This window comes from Heterodontus francisci, unplaced genomic scaffold (genome assembly GCF_036365525.1).
Source record: "Heterodontus francisci isolate sHetFra1 unplaced genomic scaffold, sHetFra1.hap1 HAP1_SCAFFOLD_515, whole genome shotgun sequence".
NCBI lineage: Eukaryota > Metazoa > Chordata > Chondrichthyes > Heterodontiformes > Heterodontidae > Heterodontus > Heterodontus francisci.
The window spans coordinates 912,653-938,942 of record NW_027140266.1 but is presented as its reverse complement, the minus strand read 5'-3'; the positions used below and the strand labels follow the sequence as shown (position 1 = coordinate 938,942).

General features: G+C 38.5%; 1 protein-coding gene across 1 annotated transcript; it reads left to right on the top strand.

Moving 5' to 3' along the window:
* The first annotated feature begins 3,660 nt into the window (after positions 1–3,660).
* Positions 3,661–7,882, top strand: LOC137359164 (putative uncharacterized protein DDB_G0282129). The gene is made up of 5 exons (XM_068025235.1): positions 3,661–3,983; positions 4,491–4,703; positions 5,060–5,278; positions 7,091–7,303; positions 7,660–7,882. Exons 1-5 carry the CDS (start codon positions 3,661–3,663, stop codon positions 7,880–7,882), a joined length of 1,191 nt encoding a protein of 396 aa, XP_067881336.1.
* The last annotated feature ends 18,408 nt before the right edge of the window (positions 7,883–26,290 follow it).

The following is a 26,290-nucleotide window of genomic DNA, read 5'->3' as shown; positions in this document are numbered from 1 at the left end:
TCCTCTCTCTATCTCTCTCTGCCAGTGTCTCCCTCTTTCACTGCACTCAGTCACACCTCTCTCTCTCTCTCTCTGCCAGTGTCACTCTCTATCACTACACTCAGTCACTCCTCTCTCTATCTCTCTCTGCCAGTGTCTCCCTCTTTCACTACACTCAGTCACACCTCTCCCTATCTCTCTCTGCCAGTGTCTCTCTCTATCATTACACTCAGTCAGACCTCTCTCTATCTCTGTCTGCCAGTGTCTCCCTCTTTCACTACACTCAGTCACACCTCTCTCTATCTCTCTCTGCCAGTGTCTCTCTCTATCATTACACTCAGTCAGACCTCTCTCTATCTCTGTCTGCCAGTGTCTCTCTCTATCACTACACTCAGTCAGACCTCTCTCTATCTCTGTCTGCCAGTGTCTCTCTCTATCACTACACTCAGTCACTCCTCTCTCTATCGCTCTCTGCCAGTGTCTCTCTCCATCACTACACTCAGTCACTCCTCTCTCTATCTCTCTCTGCCAGTGTCTCTCTCTGTCACCACACTCAGTCACCCCTCTCTCTATCTCTGTCTGCCAGTGTCTCTCTCTATCACGACACTCAGTCACTCCTCTCTCTATCTCTCTCTGCCGGTGTCTCTCTCTATCACTACACTCAGTCACTCCTCTCTCTATCTCTCTCTGCCAGTGTCTCTCTCTTTCACTACACTCAGTCACCCCTCTCTCTATCCCTCTCTGCCAGTGTCTCTCTCTATCACTACACTCAGTCACTCCTCTCTCTATCTCTCTCTGCCAGTGTCACTCTCTATCACTACACTCAGTCACTCCTCTCTCTATCTCTCTCTGCCGGTGTCTCTCTCTATTACTACACTCAGTCACTCCTCTCTCTATCTCTCTCTGCCAGTGTCTCTCTCTATCACTACACTCAGTCACCCCTCTCTCTATCCCTCTCTGCCAGTGTCTCTCTCTGTCACTACACTCAGTCACTCCTCTCTCTATCGCTCTCTGCCAGTGTCTCTCTCTATCACTACACTCAGTCACCCCTCTCTCTATCTCTCTCTGCCAGTGTCTCTCTCTATCACTACACTCAGTCACTTCTCTCTCTATCTCTGTCTGTCAGTGTCTCTCTCTGTCACTACACTCTGTCACTCCTCTCTCTATCTCTCTCTGCCAGTGTCTCTCTCTATCAGTACACTCAGTCTCACCCCTCTATCTCCCTATCTGCCAGTGTCTCTCTCTATCACTACACTCAGTCACTCCTCTCTCTCTCTCTCTCTGATGGTGTCTCTCTCAATCACGACACTCAGTCACTCCTCTCTCTATCTCTCTGCCAGTGTCTCTCTCTATCACTGCACTCTGTCACTCCTCTCTCTATCTCTCTCTGTCAGTGTCTCTCTCTATCACTACACTCAGTCACTCCTCTCTCCATCTCTCTCTGCCAGTGTCTCTCACTATCACTACACTCAGTCACTCATCTCTCTATCTCTCTCTGCCAGTGTCTCTCTCTATCACTGCACTCAGTCACACCTCTCTCTATCTCTCTCTGCCAGTGTCTCTCTCTATCACAACACTCAGTCACTCCTCTCTCTATCTCTCTCTGCCAGTGTGTCTCTGTTTCACTACACTCAGTCTCACCTCTCTCTCTCTCTCTCTCTGATGGTGTCTCTCTCTATGACTACACTCAGACACACCTCTCTCTCTCTCTCTCTCTGCCAGTGTCTCTCTCTATCACTACACTCAGTCTCTCCTCTCTCTCTCTCTCTCTGCCAGTGTCTCTCTCTATCACTTCACTCAGTCACTCCTCTCTCTATCTCTCTCTGCCAGTGTCTCTGTCTATCACTACACTCAGTCTCACCTCTCTCTCTCTCTCTGTCTGCCAGTGTCTCTCTCTATCACTACACTCAGTCACTCCTCTCTCTATCTCTGTCTGTCAGTGTCTCTCTCTGTCACTACACTCAGTCACTCCTCTCTCTATCTCTCTCTGCCAGTGTCTCTCTCTATCACTACACTCAGTCTCACCCCTCTCTCTCTCCCTCTCTGTCAGTGTCTCTCTCTATCACTACACTCTGTCACTCCTCTCTCGATCTCTCTCTGTCAGTGTCTCTCTCTATCACTACACTCAGTCACTCCTCTCTCTATCTCTCTCTGCCAGTGTCTCTCTCTATCTCTACACTCAGTCACTCCTCTCTCTATCTCTCTCTGCCAGTGTCTCTCTCTATCACTACACTCAGTCACACCTCTCTCTATCTGTCTCTGCCGGTGTCTCTCTCTGTCACTACACTCTGTCTCTCCTCTCTCTCTCTCTCTCTCTGCCAGTGTCTCTCTCTATCACTGCACTCAGTCACTCCTCTCTCTATCTCTCTCTGCCAGTGTCTCTCTCTTTCACTACACTCAGTCTCTCCTCTCTCTCTCTCTCTCTGCCAGTGTCTCTCTCTATCACTGCACTCAGTCACTCCTCTCTCTATCTCTCTCTGCCAGTGTCTCTCTGTTTCACTACACTCAGTCTCACCTCTCTCTCTCTCTCTCTCTGATGGTGTCTCTCTCTATGACTACACTCAGACACACCTCTCTCTCTCTCTCTCTCTGCCAGTGTCTCTCTCTATCACTTCACTCAGTCACTCCTCTCTCTATCTCTCTCTGCCAGTGTCTCTGTCTATCACTACACTCAGTCTCACCTCTCTCTCTCTCTCTGTCTGCCAGTGTCTCTCTCTATCACTACACTCAGTCACTCCTCTCTCTATCTCTGTCTGTCAGTGTCTCTCTCTGTCACTACACTCAGTCACTCCTCTCTCTATCTCTCTCTGCCAGTGTCTCTCTCTATCACTACACTCAGTCTCACCCCTCTCTCTCTCCCTCTCTGCCAGTGTCTCTCTCTATCACTACACTCTGTCACTCCTCTCTCGATCTCTCTCTGTCAGTGTCTCTCTCTATCACTACACTCAGTCACTCCTCTCTCTATCTCTCTCTGCCAGTGTCTCTCTCTATCTCTACACTCAGTCACTCCTCTCTCTATCTCTCTCTGCCAGTGTCTCTCTCTATCACTACACTCAGTCACACCTCTCTCTATCTGTCTCTGCCGGTGTCTCTCTCTGTCACTACACTCTGTCTCTCCTCTCTCTCTCTCTCTCTCTGCCAGTGTCTCTCTCTATCACTGCACTCAGTCACTCCTCTCTCTATCTCTCTCTGCCAGTGTCTCTCTCTTTCACTACACTCAGTCTCACCTCTCTCTATCTCTCTCTGCCAGTGTCTCTCTCTATCACTACACTCAGTCACACCTCTCTCTCTCTCTCTCTCTCTCTGCCAGTGTCTCTCTCCATCACTACACTCAGTCTCTCCTCTCTCTCTCTCTCTCTGCCAGTGTCTCTCTCTATCACTGCACTCAGTCACTCCTCTCTCTATCTCTCTCTGCCAGTGTCTCTGTCTATTACTACACTCAGTCTCACCTCTCTCTCTCTCTCTCTCTCTCTCTGCCAGTGTCTCTCTCTGTCACTGCACTCAGTCACACCTCTCTCTCTCTCTCTCTGCTCGTGTCTCTCCCGAACACTCCACTCAGTCCACAGCAACAAATTCAACAACGTCAGCAGGAGAAGCACCAACAAATTCAACAACAACTTCGGCAAGAAACACCAAAAAATTCAACAGCAACTTCAGCGTGAAAAAACAGCTACAAATTCAATGACAACTTCAGTGAGAAAAAACAACAGCAAATTCAACAACGGCAGCAGGAGAAGCCCCAACAAATTCAACAACAACTTCTGCAAGAAACAGCAAAAAATTCAACAACGTCAGCAAGAGAAAACACCAACAAATCCAACAACAACTTCAGCAGGAGAAGCACCAACAACTTCAACAACGTCAGCAGGTGAAGCACCAACAAATTCAACAACAACTTCTGCAAGAAACACAAAAAATTCAACAACTTCAGCGAGAAAAAACAACAACAGATTCAAAAACAACTTCAGTGAGAAAAAACAACAACAAATTGAACAACAACTTCTGCATGAGAAACACTGACAAATTAAACAAAAACGTCAGCTGGCGACACACCAAGTTCAACAACAACGTCAGCAAGAAAAAACACCAACAAATTGAACAACAACCTTCGCAGGAGAAAAAATACCTACAAATTCAACTACAATCTCAGGAGAGAAAAGACAACAAATTCAACAACAGCTTCTGCAAGAGAGAAACACTGACAAATTCAACAAATTCAGCAAGAAACATCAAAAAATTCAACAACAACTTCAGCAAGAGAAGCACCGACAAATTCCACAACAACTTCAGCTGGAGAAACACCAACAAATTCAACAGCAACTACAGCAAGAGAAAAAAACTGCCAATTTGATCAACAACTTCAGCAAGAGAAAAACACCAACAATTTCAACAATTTCAGCTCGAGAAAATCACCAACAAATTCAACAACAACTTCAGCATGAGAAAAGCACTGACAAATTCAACACCAACTTCAGCAAGAGAAACACCGACAAATTCCACAACAACTTCAGCAAGAAACACCGACAAATTCAACAACAACTTCAACAAGAGAAAAACACTGACAAATTCAACAAACACTTCAGTAAGAGAAAACCACCGACAAATTCAACAACTTCAGCAAGAAACACCGACAAATTCAATAACAACTTCAGCAAGAGAGAAACACTAACAAGTTCAACAACTTCAGCAAGTGAAAATCACCAACAAATTCAACAAACACTTCAGTAAGAGAAAACCACCGACAAATTCAACAACTTCAGCAAAACACCAACAAATTCAATAGCAACTTCAGTGAGAAAATCAACAACAAATTCAACAACAACTTCTGCAAGAGAAACACTGACAAATTCAACAAAAACGTCAGCTGGAGACACACCAACAAGTTCAACAACAGCGTCAGCAAGAAAAAACACCAACAAATTCAACAGCAACCTCCGCAGGAGAAAAAATACCTACAAATTCAACAACAACCTCAGGAGAGAAAAGACAACAAATTCAACAACAACTTCTGCAAGAGAGAAACACTGACAAAGTCAACAAATTCAGCAAGAAACATCAAACAATTCAACAACATTTTCAGCAAGAGAAAAACACTGACAAATTCAATAACCACTTCAGCAAGAGAAACACCGACAAATTCCACAACAACTACAGCAAGAGAAAATCACTGCCAAATTAAACAACAACTTGAGCAAGAGCAAAACACCAACAAATTCAACAACTTCAGCAAGAAACATCAAACAATTCAACACCAACTTCAGCAAGAGAAACACGGACTATTCCACAACAACTTCAGCAGGTGAAACAGCAACATATTCAACAACAACTTCAAGAAGAGAAAAACACTGACAAATTCAACAACTTCAGCAAGAAACACCGACAAATTCAACAACAACTTCAACCAGAGAAAAACACCGACAAATTCAACAAACACTTCAGCAAGAAACACCGACAAATTCAACAACAACTTCAGCAAGAGAAAAAAACCGACAAATTCAACAACAACTTCAGCAAAAGAAAAACACTGCCAAATTGAACAACGTCAGCAAGAGAAACCCCAACAAATTCAACAAGATCCGCCGCAGGAGAAAGAATACTTACAATTTCAACAACAGTCTCAGGTGAGGAAAGCCAACAAATTCAACAACAACTGCATGAGAAAAATACACCGACAAATTCAACAACAACTTCAGCAAGAGGAAAAACTCCAACATATTCAACGACAACTTCAGCATGAGAAAAACACCAACAAATTCAACAACAACGTCAGCAAGAGGAAAACACCAACAATTTCAACAATAACTTCAGCAAGAGAAAAAAACCGACAACTTCAACAACAACTTCAGCAAAACAACAACAATTTCAACAAGAACTTCAGCAAGTAAAACACCAACAAATTTAACAACAACTTCAGCAAGAGAAACACCAACAAATTCCACAACAACTTCAGCAAGAGAAAAACACCGAAAACTTCAACAGCAACTTCAGCAAAACAACAACAAATTCAACAACAACTTCAGCAAGAGAAAAACACCAACAACTTCAGCAAGGGAAAATCACTGACAAATTCAACAACAACTTCAGCAAGAGAAACACCGACAAATTCCACGACAACTTCAGCAGGAGAAACACCGACAAATTCCACGACAGCTTCAGCAAGATAAAAACAAGGACAAGTTCAACAACTTCAGCAAGAGAAAAAAAGGACAACTTCAGCAAAACAACAACAAATTCAACAAGAACATCAGCAAGAGAAACACCAACACATTCCACAACAACTTCAGCAAGAGAAGAACTCTGCCAAATTCAACAACTTCAGCAAGAAACACAGACAAACTCAACAATAACTTCAGCAAGAGAAAAGCACTGACAAATTCAACAACAACTTCAGCAAGAGAGACACCGACAAATTCCACAACTACTTTCGCAGGAGAAACACCAACAAATTCAACAACAACTACAGCAAGAGAAAAACAATGCCAAATTCAACAACAACTTCTGCAAGAAACACAAAAAATTCAACAACTTCAGCGAGAAAAAACAACAACAGATTCAACAACAACTTCAGTGAGAAAAAACAACAACAAATTGAACAACAACTTCTGCATGAGAAACACTGACAAATTAAACAAAAACGTCAGCTGGCGACACACCAAGTTCAACAACAACGTCAGCAAGAAAAAACACCAACAAATTGAACAACAACCTTCGCAGGAGAAAAAATACCTACAAATTCAACTACAATCTCAGGAGAGAAAAGACAACAAATTCAACAACAGCTTCTGCAAGAGAGAAACACTGACAAATTCAACAAATTCAGCAAGAAACATCAAAAAATTCAACAACAACTTCAGCAAGAGAAGCACCGACAAATTCCACAACAACTTCAGCTGGAGAAACACCAACAAATTCAACAGCAACTACAGCAAGAGAAAAAAACTGCCAATTTGATCAACAACTTCAGCAAGAGAAAAACACCAACAATTTCAACAATTTCAGCTCGAGAAAATCACCAACAAATTCAACAACAACTTCAGCATGAGAAAAGCACTGACAAATTCAACACCAACTTCAGCAAGAGAAACACCGACAAATTCCACAACAACTTCAGCAAGAAACACCGACAAATTCAACAACAACTTCAACAAGAGAAAAACACTGACAAATTCAACAAACACTTCAGTAAGAGAAAACCACCGACAAATTCAACAACTTCAGCAAGAAACACCGACAAATTCAATAACAACTTCAGCAAGAGAGAAACACTAACAAGTTCAACAACTTCAGCAAGTGAAAATCACCAACAAATTCAACAAACACTTCAGTAAGAGAAAACCACCGACAAATTCAACAACTTCAGCAAAACACCAACAAATTCAATAGCAACTTCAGTGAGAAAATCAACAACAAATTCAACAACAACTTCTGCAAGAGAAACACTGACAAATTCAACAAAAACGTCAGCTGGAGACACACCAACAAGTTCAACAACAGCGTCAGCAAGAAAAAACACCAACAAATTCAACAGCAACCTCCGCAGGAGAAAAAATACCTACAAATTCAACAACAACCTCAGGAGAGAAAAGACAACAAATTCAACAACAACTTCTGCAAGAGAGAAACACTGACAAAGTCAACAAATTCAGCAAGAAACATCAAACAATTCAACAACATTTTCAGCAAGAGAAAAACACTGACAAATTCAATAACCACTTCAGCAAGAGAAACACCGACAAATTCCACAACAACTACAGCAAGAGAAAATCACTGCCAAATTAAACAACAACTTGAGCAAGAGCAAAACACCAACAAATTCAACAACTTCAGCAAGAAACATCAAACAATTCAACACCAACTTCAGCAAGAGAAACACGGACTATTCCACAACAACTTCAGCAGGTGAAACAGCAACATATTCAACAACAACTTCAAGAAGAGAAAAACACTGACAAATTCAACAACTTCAGCAAGAAACACCGACAAATTCAACAACAACTTCAACCAGAGAAAAACACCGACAAATTCAACAAACACTTCAGCAAGAAACACCGACAAATTCAACAACAACTTCAGCAAGAGAAAAAAACCGACAAATTCAACAACAACTTCAGCAAAAGAAAAACACTGCCAAATTGAACAACGTCAGCAAGAGAAACCCCAACAAATTCAACAAGATCCGCCGCAGGAGAAAGAATACTTACAATTTCAACAACAGTCTCAGGTGAGGAAAGCCAACAAATTCAACAACAACTGCATGAGAAAAATACACCGACAAATTCAACAACAACTTCAGCAAGAGGAAAAACTCCAACATATTCAACGACAACTTCAGCATGAGAAAAACACCAACAAATTCAACAACAACGTCAGCAAGAGGAAAACACCAACAATTTCAACAATAACTTCAGCAAGAGAAAAAAACCGACAACTTCAACAACAACTTCAGCAAAACAACAACAATTTCAACAAGAACTTCAGCAAGTAAAACACCAACAAATTTAACAACAACTTCAGCAAGAGAAACACCAACAAATTCCACAACAACTTCAGCAAGAGAAAAACACCGAAAACTTCAACAGCAACTTCAGCAAAACAACAACAAATTCAACAACAACTTCAGCAAGAGAAAAACACCAACAACTTCAGCAAGGGAAAATCACTGACAAATTCAACAACAACTTCAGCAAGAGAAACACCGACAAATTCCACGACAACTTCAGCAGGAGAAACACCGACAAATTCCACGACAGCTTCAGCAAGATAAAAACAAGGACAAGTTCAACAACTTCAGCAAGAGAAAAAAAGGACAACTTCAGCAAAACAACAACAAATTCAACAAGAACATCAGCAAGAGAAACACCAACACATTCCACAACAACTTCAGCAAGAGAAGAACTCTGCCAAATTCAACAACTTCAGCAAGAAACACAGACAAACTCAACAATAACTTCAGCAAGAGAAAAGCACTGACAAATTCAACAACAACTTCAGCAAGAGAGACACCGACAAATTCCACAACTACTTTCGCAGGAGAAACACCAACAAATTCAACAACAACTACAGCAAGAGAAAAACAATGCCAAATTGAACAACAACTTCAGCAAGAGAAAAACTCCAACAAATTCAACAACAACTTCAGCAAGAGAAAAACACTGACAAATTCAACAACAACTTCAGCAAAAGAAAAACACTGCCAAATTGAACAATAACGTCAGCAAGAGAAACCCCAACAAATTCAACAACATCCGCCGCAGGAGAAAGAATACTTACAATTTCAACAACAGTCTCAGGTGAGGAAAGCCAACAAATTCAACAACAACTGCATGAGAAAAATACACCGACAAATTCAACAACAACTTCAGCACGAGAAAAACACCAACAAATTCAACAACAACGTCAGCAAGAGGAAAACACCAACAAATTCAACAATAACTTCAGCAAGAGAAAAAAACCGACAACTTCAACAGCAACTTCAGCAAAACATCAACAAATTCAACAACAACTTCAGCAAGAGAAAAACACCAACAATTTCAGCAAGAGAAAAACACTGACAAATTCAACAACAACTTCAGCAAGAGGAACAACGACAAATTCCACGACAACCTCAGCAGGAGAAACACTAACAAATTCAACAACAACTTCAGCAAGATAAAAACACCAACAATTTGAACAACTTCAGCAAGAGAAAAAAAGGACAACTTCAGCAAAACAACAACAAATTTAACAACAACTTCAGCAAGAGAAAAACACTGACAAATTCAACAACAACTTCAGCTGGAGAAACACCAACAAATTCAACAACAACTTCAGCAAGATAAAAACACCAACAAATTCAACAACTTCAGTGAGAGAAAAACACCAATAAATTCAACAACTACCTCCGCAGGAGCTAAAAAAAGCCAACAAATTCAACAACAACCTCCGCAGGAGAAAAAATACCTACAATTTCAACAGCTGTCTCAGTTGAGAAAAGCCAACAAATTCAACAACAACTGCATGAGAAAAATACACCGACAAATTCAACAACAACTTCAGCAAGAGGAAAACACCAACAAGTTCAACAACTTCAGCACGAGAAAAACACCAACAAATTCAACAACATCTACAGCAAAAGAAAAACACTGCCAAATTGAACAACAACGTCAGCAAGAGAAACCCCAACAAATTCAACAACATCCGCCGCAGGAGAAAAAATACTTACAATTTCAACAACAGTCTCAGGTGAGGAAAGCCAACAAATTCAACAACATCTGCATGAGAAAAATACACCGACAAATTCAACAACAACGTCAGCAAGAGGAAAACACCAACAAGTTCAACAATAACTTCAGCAAGAGAAAAAAACCAACAACTTCAACAACAACTTCAGCAAAACAACAACAACGTCAGCAAGAGGAAAACACCAACAAATTCAACAATAACTTCAGCAAGAGAAAAAAACCGACAACTTCAACAGCAACTTCAGCAAAACATCAACAAATTCAACAACAACTTCAGCAAGAGAAAAACACCAACAATTTCAGCAAGAGAAAAACACTGACAAATTCAACAACAACTTCAGCAAGAGAAACAACGACAAATTCCACGACAACCTCAGCAGGAGAAACACTAACAAATTCAACAACAACTTCAGCAAGATAAAAACACCAACAATTTGAACAACTTCTGCAAGAGAAAAAAAGGACAACTTCAGCAAAACAACAACAAATTTAACAACAACTTCAGCAAGAGAAAAACACTGACAAATTCAACAACAACTTCAGCAAGAGAAACACCAACAAATTCCACAACAACTTCAGCTGGAGAAACACCAACAAATTCAACAACAACTTCAGCAAGATAAAAACACCAACAAATTCAACAACTTCAATGAGAGAAAAACACCAATAAATTCAACAACTACCTCCGCAGGAGCTAAAAAAAGCCAACAAATTCAACAACAACCTCCGCAGGAGAAAAAATACCTACAATTTCAACAGCTGTCTCAGTTGAGAAAAGCCAACAAATTCAACAACAACTGCATGAGAAAAATACACCGACAAATTCAACAACAACTTCAGCAAGTGGAAAAACCCCAACATATTCAACGACAACTTCAGCACGAGAAAAACACCAACAAATTCACCAACAACTTCAGCAAGAGGAAAACACCAACAAATTCAACAATAACTTCAGCAAGAGAAAAAAACCGACAACTTCAACAGCAACTTCAGCAAAACATCAACAAATTCAACAACAACTTCAGCAAGAGAAAAACACCAACAATTTCAGCAAGAGAAAAACACTGACAAATTCAACAACAACTGCAGCAAGAGAAAAACACTGACAAATTCAACAACAACTTCAGCAGGAAAAACGCCGACAAATTCCACAACAGCTTTAGCAGGAGAAACACCAACAAATTCAACAACAACTGCAGCAAGAGAAAAACACTGACAAATTCAACAACAACTTCAGCAAGAGAAACACCGACAAATTTCACAACAACTTCAGCTGGAGAAACACCAACAAATTCAACACCAACTTCAGCAAGATAAAAACACCAACAAATTCAACAACTTCAGTGAGAGAAAAACACCAATAAATTCAACAACTACCTCCGCAGGAGCTAAAAAAAGCCAACAAATTCAACAACAACCTCCGCAGGAGAAAAAATACCTACAATTTCAACAACTGTCTCAGTTGAGAAATGCCAACAAATTCAACAATAACTGCATGAGAAAAATACACTGACAAATTCAACAACAACTTCAGCAAGAGGAAAACACCAACAAGTTCAACAACTTCAGCACGAGAAAAACACCAACAAATTCAACAACATCTACAGCAAAAGAAAAAGACTGCCAAATTGAACAACAACGTCAGCAAGAGAAACCCCAACAAATTCAACAACATCCGCCGCAGGAGAAAAAATACTTACAATTTCAACAACAGTCTCAGGTGAGGAAAGCCAACAAATTCAACAACATCTGCCTGAGAAAAATACACCGACAAATTCAACAACAACTTCAGCAAGTGGAAAAACTCCAACATATTCAACGACAACTTCAGCACGAGAAAAACACCAACAAATTCAACAACAACGTCAGCAAGAGGAAAACACCAACATATTCAACGACAACTTCAGCAAGAGAAAAAAACCGACAACTTCTACAACAACTTCAGCAAAACAACAACAAATTCAACAAGAACTTCAGCAAGTAAAACACCAACAAATTTAACAACAACTTCAGCAAGAGAAACACCAACAAATTCCACAACAACTTTAGCATTAGAAACACCAACAAATTCAACAACAACTTCAGCAAGAGAAAAACACTGACAAATTTAACAACAACTTCAGCAAGAGTGACACCGACAAATTCCACAACTACTTTATCAGGAGAAACACTAACAAATTCAACAACAACTGCAGCAAGAGAAAAACACTGACAAATTCAACAACAACTTCAGCAGGAAAAACGCCGACAAATTCCACAACAGCTTTAGCAGGAGAAACACCAACAAATTCAACAACAACTGCAGCAAGAGAAAAACACTGACAAATTCAACAACAACTTCAGCAAGAGAAACACCGACAAATTTCACAACAACTTCAGCAGGAGAAACACCAACAAATTCAACAACAACTTCATCAAGAGAAAAACACTGCCAAATTCAACAACAGCTTCTGCAAGATAAAAACATCAACAAATTCAACAACTTCAGTAAGAGGAAAACACCAATAAATTCAGCAACTAACTCCGCAGGAGCAAAAAGAAGCCAACAAATTCAACAAGAACCTCCACAGGAGAAAGAACACCTATAATTTCAACAACTGTCTCAGTTGGGAAAAGCCTACAAATTCAGCAACCTCTGCATGAGAAAAATCCACCGACAAATTCAACAACTTCAGCAAGAGAAATAAACGGACAACTTCAGCAAAACAACAACAAATTCAACAAGAACATCAGCAAGAGAAACAGCAACAAATTTAACAACAACTTCAGCAATAGAAACACCAACAAGTTCCACAACAACTTCAGCAAGAGAAAAACTCTGCCAAATTCAACAACTTCAGCAAGAAACACAGACAAACACAACAACAACTTCAGCAAGAGAAAAACACTGACAAATTCAACAACAACTTCAGCACGAGAAAAACACTGACAAATTCAACAACAACTTCAGCAAGAGAAAAACACTGACAAAATCAACAACAACTTCAGCCAGAGAAACACCGACAAATTCCACAACAACTTCAGCAGGAGAAACACCAACAAATTCAACAACAACTTCATCAAGAGAAAAACACTGACAAATTCAACAACTTCAGTAAGAGAAAAACAACAATAAATTCAGCAACTAACTCCGCAGGAGCAAAAAAAAGCCAACAAATTCAACAACAATCTCCGCAGGCGAAAAAATACCTATAATTTCAACAACTGTCTCAGTTGAGAAAAGCCAACAAATTCAACAACAACTGCATGAGAATAATCCACCGACAAATTCAACAACAACTTCAGCAAGAGAAAAAAACGGACAACTTCAGCAAAACAGCAACAAATTCAACAAGAACATCAGCAAGAGAAACAGCAACAAATTTAACAACAACTTCAGCAAGGGAAAATCACCAACAAATTCAACAACAACTTCAGCAAGAGAAAAACACTGACAAATTCAACAACAACTTCAGCAAGAGAAACACCGACAAATTCCACAACAACTTTAGCAGGAGAAACACCAACAAATTCAACAACAACTGCAGCAAGAGAGAAACACTGCCAAATTCAACAACAGCTTCTGCAAGATAAAAACACCAACAAATTCAACAACTTCAGTGAGAGAAAAACACCAATAAATTCAACAACTACCTCCGCAGGAGCTAAAAAAAGCCAACAAATTCAACAACAACCTCCGCAGGAGAAAAAATACCTACAATTTCAACAGCTGTCTCAGTTGAGAAAAGCCAACAAATTCAACAACAACTGCATGAGAAAAATACACCGACAAATTCAACAACAACGTCAGCAAGAGGAAAACACCAACATGTTCAACAATAACTTCAGCAAGAGAAAAAAACCAACAACTTCAACAACAACTTCAGCAAAACAACAACAACGTCAGCAAGAGGAAAACACCAACAAATTCAACAATAACTTCAGCAAGAGAAAAAAACCGACAACTTCAACAACAACTTCAGCAAAACATCAACAAATTCAACAACAACTTCAGCAAGAGAAAAACACCAACAATTTCAGCAAGAGAAAAACACTGACAAATTCAACAACAACTTCAGCAAGAGAAACAACGACAAATTCCACGACAACCTCAGCAGGAGAAACACTAACAAATTCAACAACAACTTCAGCAAGATAAAAACACCAACAATTTGAACAACTTCAGCAAGAGAAAAAAAGGACAACTTCAGCAAAACAACAACAAATTTAACAACAACTTCAGCAAGAGAAAAACACTGACAAATTCAACAACAACTTCAGCAAGAGAAACACCAACAAATTCCACAACAACTTCAGCTGGAGAAACACCAACAAATTCAACAACAACTTCAGCAAGATAAAAACACCAACAAATTCAACAACTTCAATGAGAGAAAAACACCAATAAATTCAACAACTACCTCCGCAGGAGCTAAAAAAAGCCAACAAATTCAACAACAACCTCCGCAGGAGAAAAAATACCTACAATTTCAACAGCTGTCTCAGTTGAGAAAAGCCAACAAATTCAACAACAACTGCATGAGAAAAATACACCGACAAATTCAACAACAACTTCAGCAAGTGGAAAAACCCCAACATATTCAATGACAACTTCAGCACGAGAAAAACACCAACAAATTCACCAACAACTTCAGCAAGAGGAAAACACCAACAAATTCAACAATAACTTCAGCAAGAGAAAAAAACCGACAACTTCAACAGCAACTTCAGCAAAACATCAACAAATTCAACAACAACTTCAGCAAGAGAAAAACACCAACAATTTCAGCAAGAGAAAAACACTGACAAATTCAACAACAACTTCAGCAAGAGAAACAACGACAAATTCCACGACAACCTCAGCAGGAGAAACACTAACAAATTCAACAACAACTTCAGCAAGATAAAAACACCAACAATTTGAACAACTTCAGCAAGAGAAAAAAAGGACAACTTCAGCAAAACAACAACAAATTTAACAACAACTTCAGCAAGAGAAAAACACTGACAAATTCAACAACAACTTCAGCAAGAGAAACACCGACAAATTCCACAACAACTTCAGCTGGAGAAACACCAACAAATTCAACACCAACTTCAGCAAGATAAAAACACCAACAAATTCAACAACTTCAGTGAGAGAAAAACACCAATAAATTCAACAACTACCTCCGCAGGAGCTAAAAAAAGCCAACAAATTCAACAACAACCTCCGCAGGAGAAAAAATACCTACAATTTCAACAACTGTCTCAGTTGAGAAATGCCAACAAATTCAACAATAACTGCATGAGAAAAATACACTGACAAATTCAACAACAACTTCAGCAAGAGGAAAACACCAACAAGTTCAACAACTTCAGCACGAGAAAAACACCAACAAATTCAACAACATCTACAGCAAAAGAAAAAGACTGCCAAATTGAACAACAACGTCAGCAAGAGAAACCCCAACAAATTCAACAACATCCGCCGCAGGAGAAAAAATACTTACAATTTCAACAACAGTCTCAGGTGAGGAAAGCCAACAAATTCAACAACATCTGCCTGAGAAAAATACACCGACAAATTCAACAACAACTTCAGCAAGTGGAAAAACTCCAACATATTCAACGACAACTTCAGCACGAGAAAAACACCAACAAATTCAACAACAACGTCAGCAAGAGGAAAACACCAACATATTCAACGACAACTTCAGCAAGAGAAAAAAACCGACAACTTCTACAACAACTTCAGCAAAACAACAACAAATTCAACAAGAACTTCAGCAAGTAAAACACCAACAAATTTAACAACAACTTCAGCAAGAGAAACACCAACAAATTCCACAACAACTTTAGCATTAGAAACACCAACAAATTCAACAACAACTTCAGCAAGAGAAAAACACTGACAAATTTAACAACAACTTCAGCAAGAGTGACACCGACAAATTCCACAACTACTTTATCAGGAGAAACACTAACAAATTCAACAACAACTGCAGCAAGAGAAAAACACTGACAAATTCAACAACAACTTCAGCAGGAAAAACGCCGACAAATTCCACAACAGCTTTAGCAGGAGAAACACCAACAAATTCAACAACAACTGCAGCAAGAGAAAAACACTGACAAATTCAACAACAACTTCAGCAAGAGAAACACCGACAAATTTCACAACAACTTCAGCTGGAGAAACACCAACAAATTCAACACCAACTTCAGCAAGATAAAAACACCAACAAATTCAACAACTTCAGTGAGAGAAAAACACCAATAAATTCAACAACTACCTCCGCAGGAGCTAAAAAAAGCCAACAAATTCAACAACAACCTCCGCAGGAGAAAAAATACCTACAATTTCAACAACTGTCTCAGTTGAGAAATGCCAACAAATTCAACAATAACTGCATGAGAAAAATACACTGACAAATTCAACAACAACTTCAGCAAGAGGAAAACACCAACAAGTTCAACAACTTCAGCACGAGAAAAACACCAACAAATTCAACAACATCTACAGCAAAAGAAAAAGACTGCCAAATTGAACAACAACGTCAGCAAGAGAAACCCCAACAAATTCAACAACATCCGCCGCAGGAGAAAAAATACTTACAATTTCAACAACAGTCTCAGGTGAGGAAAGCCAACAAATTCAACAACATCTGCCTGAGAAAAATACACCGACAAATTCAACAACAACTTCAGCAAGTGGAAAAACTCCAACATATTCAACGACAACTTCAGCACGAGAAAAACACCAACAAATTCAACAACAACGTCAGCAAGAGGAAAACACCAACATATTCAACGACAACTTCAGCAAGAGAAAAAAACCGACAACTTCTACAACAACTTCAGCAAAACAACAACAAATTCAACAAGAACTTCAGCAAGTAAAACACCAACAAATTTAACAACAACTTCAGCAAGAGAAACACCAACAAATTCCACAACAACTTTAGCATTAGAAACACCAACAAATTCAACAACAACTTCAGCAAGAGAAAAACACTGACAAATTTAACAACAACTTCAGCAAGAGTGACACCGACAAATTCCACAACTACTTTATCAGGAGAAACACTAACAAATTCAACAACAACTGCAGCAAGAGAAAAACACTGACAAATTCAACAACAACTTCAGCAGGAAAAACGCCGACAAATTCCACAACAGCTTTAGCAGGAGAAACACCAACAAATTCAACAACAACTGCAGCAAGAGAAAAACACTGACAAATTCAACAACAACTTCAGCAAGAGAAACACCGACAAATTTCACAACAACTTCAGCAGGAGAAACACCAACAAATTCAACAACAACTTCATCAAGAGAAAAACACTGCCAAATTCAACAACAGCTTCTGCAAGATAAAAACATCAACAAATTCAACAACTTCAGTAAGAGGAAAACACCAATAAATTCAGCAACTAACTCCGCAGGAGCAAAAAGAAGCCAACAAATTCAACAAGAACCTCCACAGGAGAAAGAACACCTATAATTTCAACAACTGTCTCAGTTGGGAAAAGCCTACAAATTCAGCAACCTCTGCATGAGAAAAATCCACCGACAAATTCAACAACTTCAGCAAGAGAAATAAACGGACAACTTCAGCAAAACAACAACAAATTCAACAAGAACATCAGCAAGAGAAACAGCAACAAATTTAACAACAACTTCAGCAATAGAAACACCAACAAGTTCCACAACAACTTCAGCAAGAGAAAAACTCTGCCAAATTCAACAACTTCAGCAAGAAACACAGACAAACACAACAACAACTTCAGCAAGAGAAAAACACTGACAAATTCAACAACAACTTCAGCACGAGAAAAACACTGACAAATTCAACAACAACTTCAGCAAGAGAAAAACACTGACAAAATCAACAACAACTTCAGCCAGAGAAACACCGACAAATTCCACAACAACTTCAGCAGGAGAAACACCAACAAATTCAACAACAACTTCATCAAGAGAAAAACACTGACAAATTCAACAACTTCAGTAAGAGAAAAACAACAATAAATTCAGCAACTAACTCCGCAGGAGCAAAAAAAAGCCAACAAATTCAACAACAATCTCCGCAGGCGAAAAAATACCTATAATTTCAACAACTGTCTCAGTTGAGAAAAGCCAACAAATTCAACAACAACTGCATGAGAATAATCCACCGACAAATTCAACAACAACTTCAGCAAGAGAAAAAAACGGACAACTTCAGCAAAACAGCAACAAATTCAACAAGAACATCAGCAAGAGAAACAGCAACAAATTTAACAACAACTTCAGCAAGGGAAAATCACCAACAAATTCAACAACAACTTCAGCAAGATAAAAACACCAACAAATTCAACAACTTCAGTGAGAGAAAAACACCAATAAATTCAACAACAACTTCAGCAAGATAAAAACACCAACAAATTCAACAACTTCAGTGAGAGAAAAACACCAATAAATTCAACAACTACCTCCGCAGGAGCTAAAAAAAGCCAACAAATTCAACAACAACCTCCGCAGGAGAAAAAATACCTACAATTTCAACAGCTGTCTCAGTTGAGAAAAGCCAACAAATTCAACAACAACTGCATGAGAAAAATACACCGACAAATTCAACAACAACTTCAGCAAGAGGAAAACACCAACAAGTTCAACAACTTCAGCACGAGAAAAACACCAACAAATTCAACAACATCTACAGCAAAAGAAAAACACTGCCAAATTGAACAACAACGTCAGCAAGAGAAACCCCAACAAATTCAACAACATCCGCCGCAGGAGAAAAAATACTTACAATTTCAACAACAGTCTCAGGTGAGGAAAGCCAACAAATTCAACAACATCTGCATGAGAAAAATACACCGACAAATTCAACAACAACGTCAGCAAGAGGAAAACACCAACAAGTTCAACAATAACTTCAGCAAGAGAAAAAAACCAACAACTTCAACAACAACTTCAGCAAAACAACAACAACGTCAGCAAGAGGAAAACACCAACAAATTCAACAATAACTTCAGCAAGAGAAAAAAACCGACAACTTCAACAACAACTTCAGCAAGAGAAAAAAACGGACAACTTCAGCAAAACAGCAACAAATTCAACAAGAACATCAGCAAGAGAAACAGCAACAAATTTAACAACAACTTCAGCAAGGGAAAATCACCAACAAATTCAACAACAACTTCAGCAAGAGAAAAACACTGACAAATTCAACAACAACTTCAGCAAGAGAAACACCGACAAATTCCACAACAACTTTAGCAGGAGAAACACCAACAAATTCAACAACAACTGCAGCAAGAGAGAAACACTGCCAAATTGAACAAAAACTTTAGCAAGGGAAAATCACCAATCAATTCAACAACAACTTCAGCAAGAGAAAAACACTGACAGATTCAACAACAACTTCAGCAAGAGAAAAACACCAACAACTTCAGCAAGGGAAAATCGCCAACAAATTCAACAATAACTTCAGCAAGAGAAAAACACCAACAAATTCAACAACAACTGCAGCAAGAGAAACACCAACAAATTCAACAATAACTTCAGCAAGAGAAAAAAACCGACAACTTCAACAGCAACTTCAGCAAAACATCAACAAATTCAACAACAACTTCAGCAAGAGAAAAACACCAACAATTTCAGCAAGAGAAAAACACTGACAAATTCAACAACAACTTCAGCAAGTGGAAAAACTCCAACATATTCAACGACAACTTCAGCACGAGAAAAACACCAACAAATTCAACAACAACGTCAGCAAGAGGAAAACACCAACATATTCAACGACAACTTCAGCAAGAGAAAAAAACCGACAACTTCTACAACAACTTCAGCAAAACAACAACAAATTCAACAAGAACTTCAGCAAGTAAAACACCAACAAATTTAACAACAACTTCAGCAAGAGAAACACCAACAAATTCCACAACAACTTTAGCATTAGAAACACCAACAAATTCAACAACAACTTCAGCAAGAGAAAAACACTGACAAATTTAACAACAACTTCAGCAAGAGTGACACCGACAAATTCCACAACTACTTTATCAGGAGAAACACTAACAAATTCAACAACAACTGCAGCAAGAGAAAAACACTGACAAATTCAACAACAACTTCAGCAGGAAAAACGCCGACAAATTCCACAACAGCTTTAGCAGGAGAAACACCAACAAATTCAACAACAACTGCAGCAAGAGAAAAACACTGACAAATTCAACAACAACTTCAGCAAGAGAAACACCGACAAATTTCACAACAACTTCAGCAGGAGAAACACCAACAAATTCAACAACAACTTCATCAAGAGAAAAACACTGCCAAATTCAACAACAGCTTCTGCAAGATAAAAACATCAACAAATTCAACAACTTCAGTAAGAGGAAAACACCAATAAATTCAGCAACTAACTCCGCAGGAGCAAAAAGAAGCCAACAAATTCAACAAGAACCTCCACAGGAGAAAGAACACCTATAATTTCAACAACTGTCTCAGTTGGGAAAAGCCTACAAATTCAGCAACCTCTGCATGAGAAAAATCCACCGACAAATTCAACAACTTCAGCAAGAGAAATAAACGGACAACTTCAGCAAAACAACAACAAATTCAACAAGAACATCAGCAAGAGAAACAGCAACAAATTTAACAACAACTTCAGCAATAGAAACACCAACAAGTTCCACAACAACTTCAGCAAGAGAAAAACTCTGCCAAATTCAACAACTTCAGCAAGAAACACAGACAAACACAACAACAACTTCAGCAAGAGAAAAACACTGACAAATTCAACAACAACTTCAGCACGAGAAAAACACTGACAAATTCAACAACAACTTCAGCAAGAGAAAAACACTGACAAAATCAACAACAACTTCAGCCAGAGAAACACCGACAAATTCCACAACAACTTCAGCAGGAGAAACACCAACAAATTCAACAACAACTTCATCAAGAGAAAAACACTGACAAATTCAACAACTTCAGTAAGAGAAAAACAACAATAAATTCAGCAACTAACTCCGCAGGAGCAAAAAAAAGCCAACAAATTCAACAACAATCTCCGCAGGCGAAAAAATACCTATAATTTCAACAACTGTCTCAGTTGAGAAAAGCCAACAAATTCAACAACAACTGCATGAGAATAATCCACCGACAAATTCAACAACAACTTCAGCAAGAGAAAAAAACGGACAACTTCAGCAAAACAGCAACAAATTCAACAAGAACATCAGCAAGAGAAACAGCAACAAATTTAACAACAACTTCAGCAAGGGAAAATCACCAACAAATTCAACAACAACTTCAGCAAGATAAAAACACCAACAAATTCAACAACTTCAGTGAGAGAAAAACACCAATAAATTCAACAACAACTTCAGCAAGATAAAAACACCAACAAATTCAACAACTTCAGTGAGAGAAAAACACCAATAAATTCAACAACTACCTCCGCAGGAGCTAAAAAAAGCCAACAAATTCAACAACAACCTCCGCAGGAGAAAAAATACCTACAATTTCAACAGCTGTCTCAGTTGAGAAAAGCCAACAAATTCAACAACAACTGCATGAGAAAAATACACCGACAAATTCAACAACAACGTCAGCAAGAGGAAAACACCAACAAGTTCAACAATAACTTCAGCAAGAGAAAAAAACCAACAACTTCAACAACAACTTCAGCAAAACAACAACAACGTCAGCAAGAGGAAAACACCAACAAATTCAACAATAACTTCAGCAAGAGAAAAAAACCGACAACTTCAACAACAACTTCAGCAAAACATCAACAAATTCAACAACAACTTCAGCAAGAGAAAAACACCAACAATTTCAGCAAGAGAAAAACACTGACAAATTCAACAACAACTTCAGCAAGAGAAACAACGACAAATTCCACGACAACCTCAGCAGGAGAAACACTAACAAATTCAACAACAACTTCAGCAAGATAAAAACACCAACAATTTGAACAACTTCAGCAAGAGAAAAAAAGGACAACTTCAGCAAAACAACAACAAATTTAACAACAACTTCAGCAAGAGAAAAACACTGACAAATTCAACAACAACTTCAGCAAGAGAAACACCAACAAATTCCACAACAACTTCAGCTGGAGAAACACCAACAAATTCAACAACAACTTCAGCAAGATAAAAACACCAACAAATTCAACAACTTCAATGAGAGAAAAACACCAATAAATTCAACAACTACCTCCGCAGGAGCTAAAAAAAGCCAACAAATTCAACAACAACCTCCGCAGGAGAAAAAATACCTACAATTTCAACAGCTGTCTCAGTTGAGAAAAGCCAACAAATTCAACAACAACTGCATGAGAAAAATACACCGACAAATTCAACAACAACTTCAGCAAGTGGAAAAACCCCAACATATTCAATGACAACTTCAGCACGAGAAAAACACCAACAAATTCACCAACAACTTCAGCAAGAGGAAAACACCAACAAATTCAACAATAACTTCAGCAAGAGAAAAAAACCGACAACTTCAACAGCAACTTCAGCAAAACATCAACAAATTCAACAACAACTTCAGCAAGAGAAAAACACCAACAATTTCAGCAAGAGAAAAACACTGACAAATTCAACAACAACTTCAGCAAGAGAAACAACGACAAATTCCACGACAACCTCAGCAGGAGAAACACTAACAAATTCAACAACAACTTCAGCAAGATAAAAACACCAACAATTTGAACAACTTCAGCAAGAGAAAAAAAGGACAACTTCAGCAAAACAACAACAAATTTAACAACAACTTCAGCAAGAGAAAAACACTGACAAATTCAACAACAACTTCAGCAAGAGAAACACCGACAAATTCCACAACAACTTCAGCTGGAGAAACACCAACAAATTCAACACCAACTTCAGCAAGATAAAAACACCAACAAATTCAACAACTTCAGTGAGAGAAAAACACCAATAAATTCAACAACTACCTCCGCAGGAGCTAAAAAAAGCCAACAAATTCAACAACAACCTCCGCAGGAGAAAAAATACCTACAATTTCAACAACTGTCTCAGTTGAGAAATGCCAACAAATTCAACAATAACTGCATGAGAAAAATACACTGACAAATTCAACAACAACTTCAGCAAGAGGAAAACACCAACAAGTTCAACAACTTCAGCACGAGAAAAACACCAACAAATTCAACAACATCTACAGCAAAAGAAAAAGACTGCCAAATTGAACAACAACGTCAGCAAGAGAAACCCCAACAAATTCAACAACATCCGCCGCAGGAGAAAAAATACTTACAATTTCAACAACAGTCTCAGGTGAGGAAAGCCAACAAATTCAACAACATCTGCCTGAGAAAAATACACCGACAAATTCAACAACAACTTCAGCAAGTGGAAAAACTCCAACATATTCAACGACAACTTCAGCACGAGAAAAACACCAACAAATTCAACAACAACGTCAGCAAGAGGAAAACACCAACATATTCAACGACAACTTCAGCAAGAGAAAAAAACCGACAACTTCTACAACAACTTCAGCAAAACAACAACAAATTCAACAAGAACTTCAGCAAGTAAAACACCAACAAATTTAACAACAACTTCAGCAAGAGAAACACCAACAAATTCCACAACAACTTTAGCATTAGAAACACCAACAAATTCAACAACAACTTCAGCAAGAGAAAAACACTGACAAATTTAACAACAACTTCAGCAAGAGTGACACCGACAAATTCCACAACTACTTTATCAGGAGAAACACTAACAAATTCAACAACAACTGCAGCAAGAGAAAAACACTGACAAATTCAACAACAACTTCAGCAGGAAAAACGCCGACAAATTCCACAACAGCTTTAGCAGGAGAAACACCAACAAATTCAACAACAACTGCAGCAAGAGAAAAACACTGACAAATTCAACAACAACTTCAGCAAGAGAAACACCGACAAATTTCACAACAACTTCAGCAGGAGAAACACCAACAAATTCAACAACAACTTCATCAAGAGAAAAACACTGCCAAATTCAACAACAGTTTCTGCAAGATAAAAACATCAACAAATTCAACAACTTCAGTAAGAGGAAAACACCAATAAATTCAGCAACTAACTCCGCAGGAGCAAAAAGAAGCCAACAAATTCAACAAGAACCTCCACAGGAGAAAGAACACCTATAATTTCAACAACTGTCTCAGTTGGGAAAAGCCTACAAATTCAGCAACCTCTGCATGAGAAAAATCCACCGACAAATTCAACAACTTCAGCAAGAGAAATAAACGGACAACTTCAGCAAAACAACAACAAATTCAACAAGAACATCAGCAAGAGAAACAGCAACAAATTTAACAACAACTTCAGCAATAGAAACACCAACAAGTTCCACAACAACTTCAGCAAGAGAAAAACTCTGCCAAATTCAACAACTTCAGCAAGAAACACAGACAAACACAACAACAACTTCAGCAAGAGAAAAACACTGACAAATTCAACAACAACTTCAGCACGAGAAAAACACTGACAAATTCAACAACAACTTCAGCAAGAGAAAAACACTGACAAAATCAACAACAACTTCAGCCAGAGAAACACCGACAAATTCCACAACAACTTCAGCAGGAGAAACACCAACAAATTCAACAACAACTTCATCAAGAGAAAAACACTGACAAATTCAACAACTTCAGTAAGAGAAAAACAACAATAAATTCAGCAACTAACTCCGCAGGAGCAAAAAAAAGCCAACAAATTCAACAACAATCTCCGCAGGCGAAAAAATACCTATAATTTCAACAACTGTCTCAGTTGAGAAAAGCCAACAAATTCAACAACAACTGCATGAGAATAATCCACCGACAAATTCAACAACAACTTCAGCAAGAGAAAAAAACGGACAACTTCAGCAAAACAGCAACAAATTCAACAAGAACATCAGCAAGAGAAACAGCAACAAATTTAACAACAACTTCAGCAAGGGAAAATCACCAACAAATTCAACAACAACTTCAGCAAGATAAAAACACCAACAAATTCAACAACTTCAGTGAGAGAAAAACACCAATAAATTCAACAACAACTTCAGCAAGATAAAAACACCAACAAATTCAACAACTTCAGTGAGAGAAAAACACCAATAAATTCAACAACTACCTCCGCAGGAGCTAAAAAAAGCCAACAAATTCAACAACAACCTCCGCAGGAGAAAAAATACCTACAATTTCAACAGCTGTCTCAGTTGAGAAAAGCCAACAAATTCAACAACAACTGCATGAGAAAAATACACCGACAAATTCAACAACAACTTCAGCAAGAGGAAAACACCAACAAGTTCAACAACTTCAGCACGAGAAAAACACCAACAAATTCAACAACATCTACAGCAAAAGAAAAACACTGCCAAATTGAACAACAACGTCAGCAAGAGAAACCCCAACAAATTCAACAACATCCGCCGCAGGAGAAAAAATACTTACAATTTCAACAACAGTCTCAGGTGAGGAAAGCCAACAAATTCAACAACATCTGCATGAGAAAAATACACCGACAAATTCAACAACAACGTCAGCAAGAGGAAAACACCAACAAGTTCAACAATAACTTCAGCAAGAGAAAAAAACCAACAACTTCAACAACAACTTCAGCAAAACAACAACAACGTCAGCAAGAGGAAAACACCAACAAATTCAACAATAACTTCAGCAAGAGAAAAAAACCGACAACTTCAACAACAACTTCAGCAAGAGAAAAAAACGGACAACTTCAGCAAAACAGCAACAAATTCAACAAGAACATCAGCAAGAGAAACAGCAACAAATTTAACAACAACTTCAGCAAGGGAAAATCACCAACAAATTCAACAACAACTTCAGCAAGAGAAAAACACTGACAAATTCAACAACAACTTCAGCAAGAGAAAAACACTGACAAATTCAACAACAACTTCAGCAAGAGAAACACCGACAAATTCCACAACAACTTTAGCAGGAGAAACACCAACAAATTCAACAACAACTGCAGCAAGAGAGAAACACTGCCAAATTGAACAAAAACTTTAGCAAGGGAAAATCACCAATCAATTCAACAACAACTTCAGCAAGAGAAAAACACTGACAGATTCAACAACAACTTC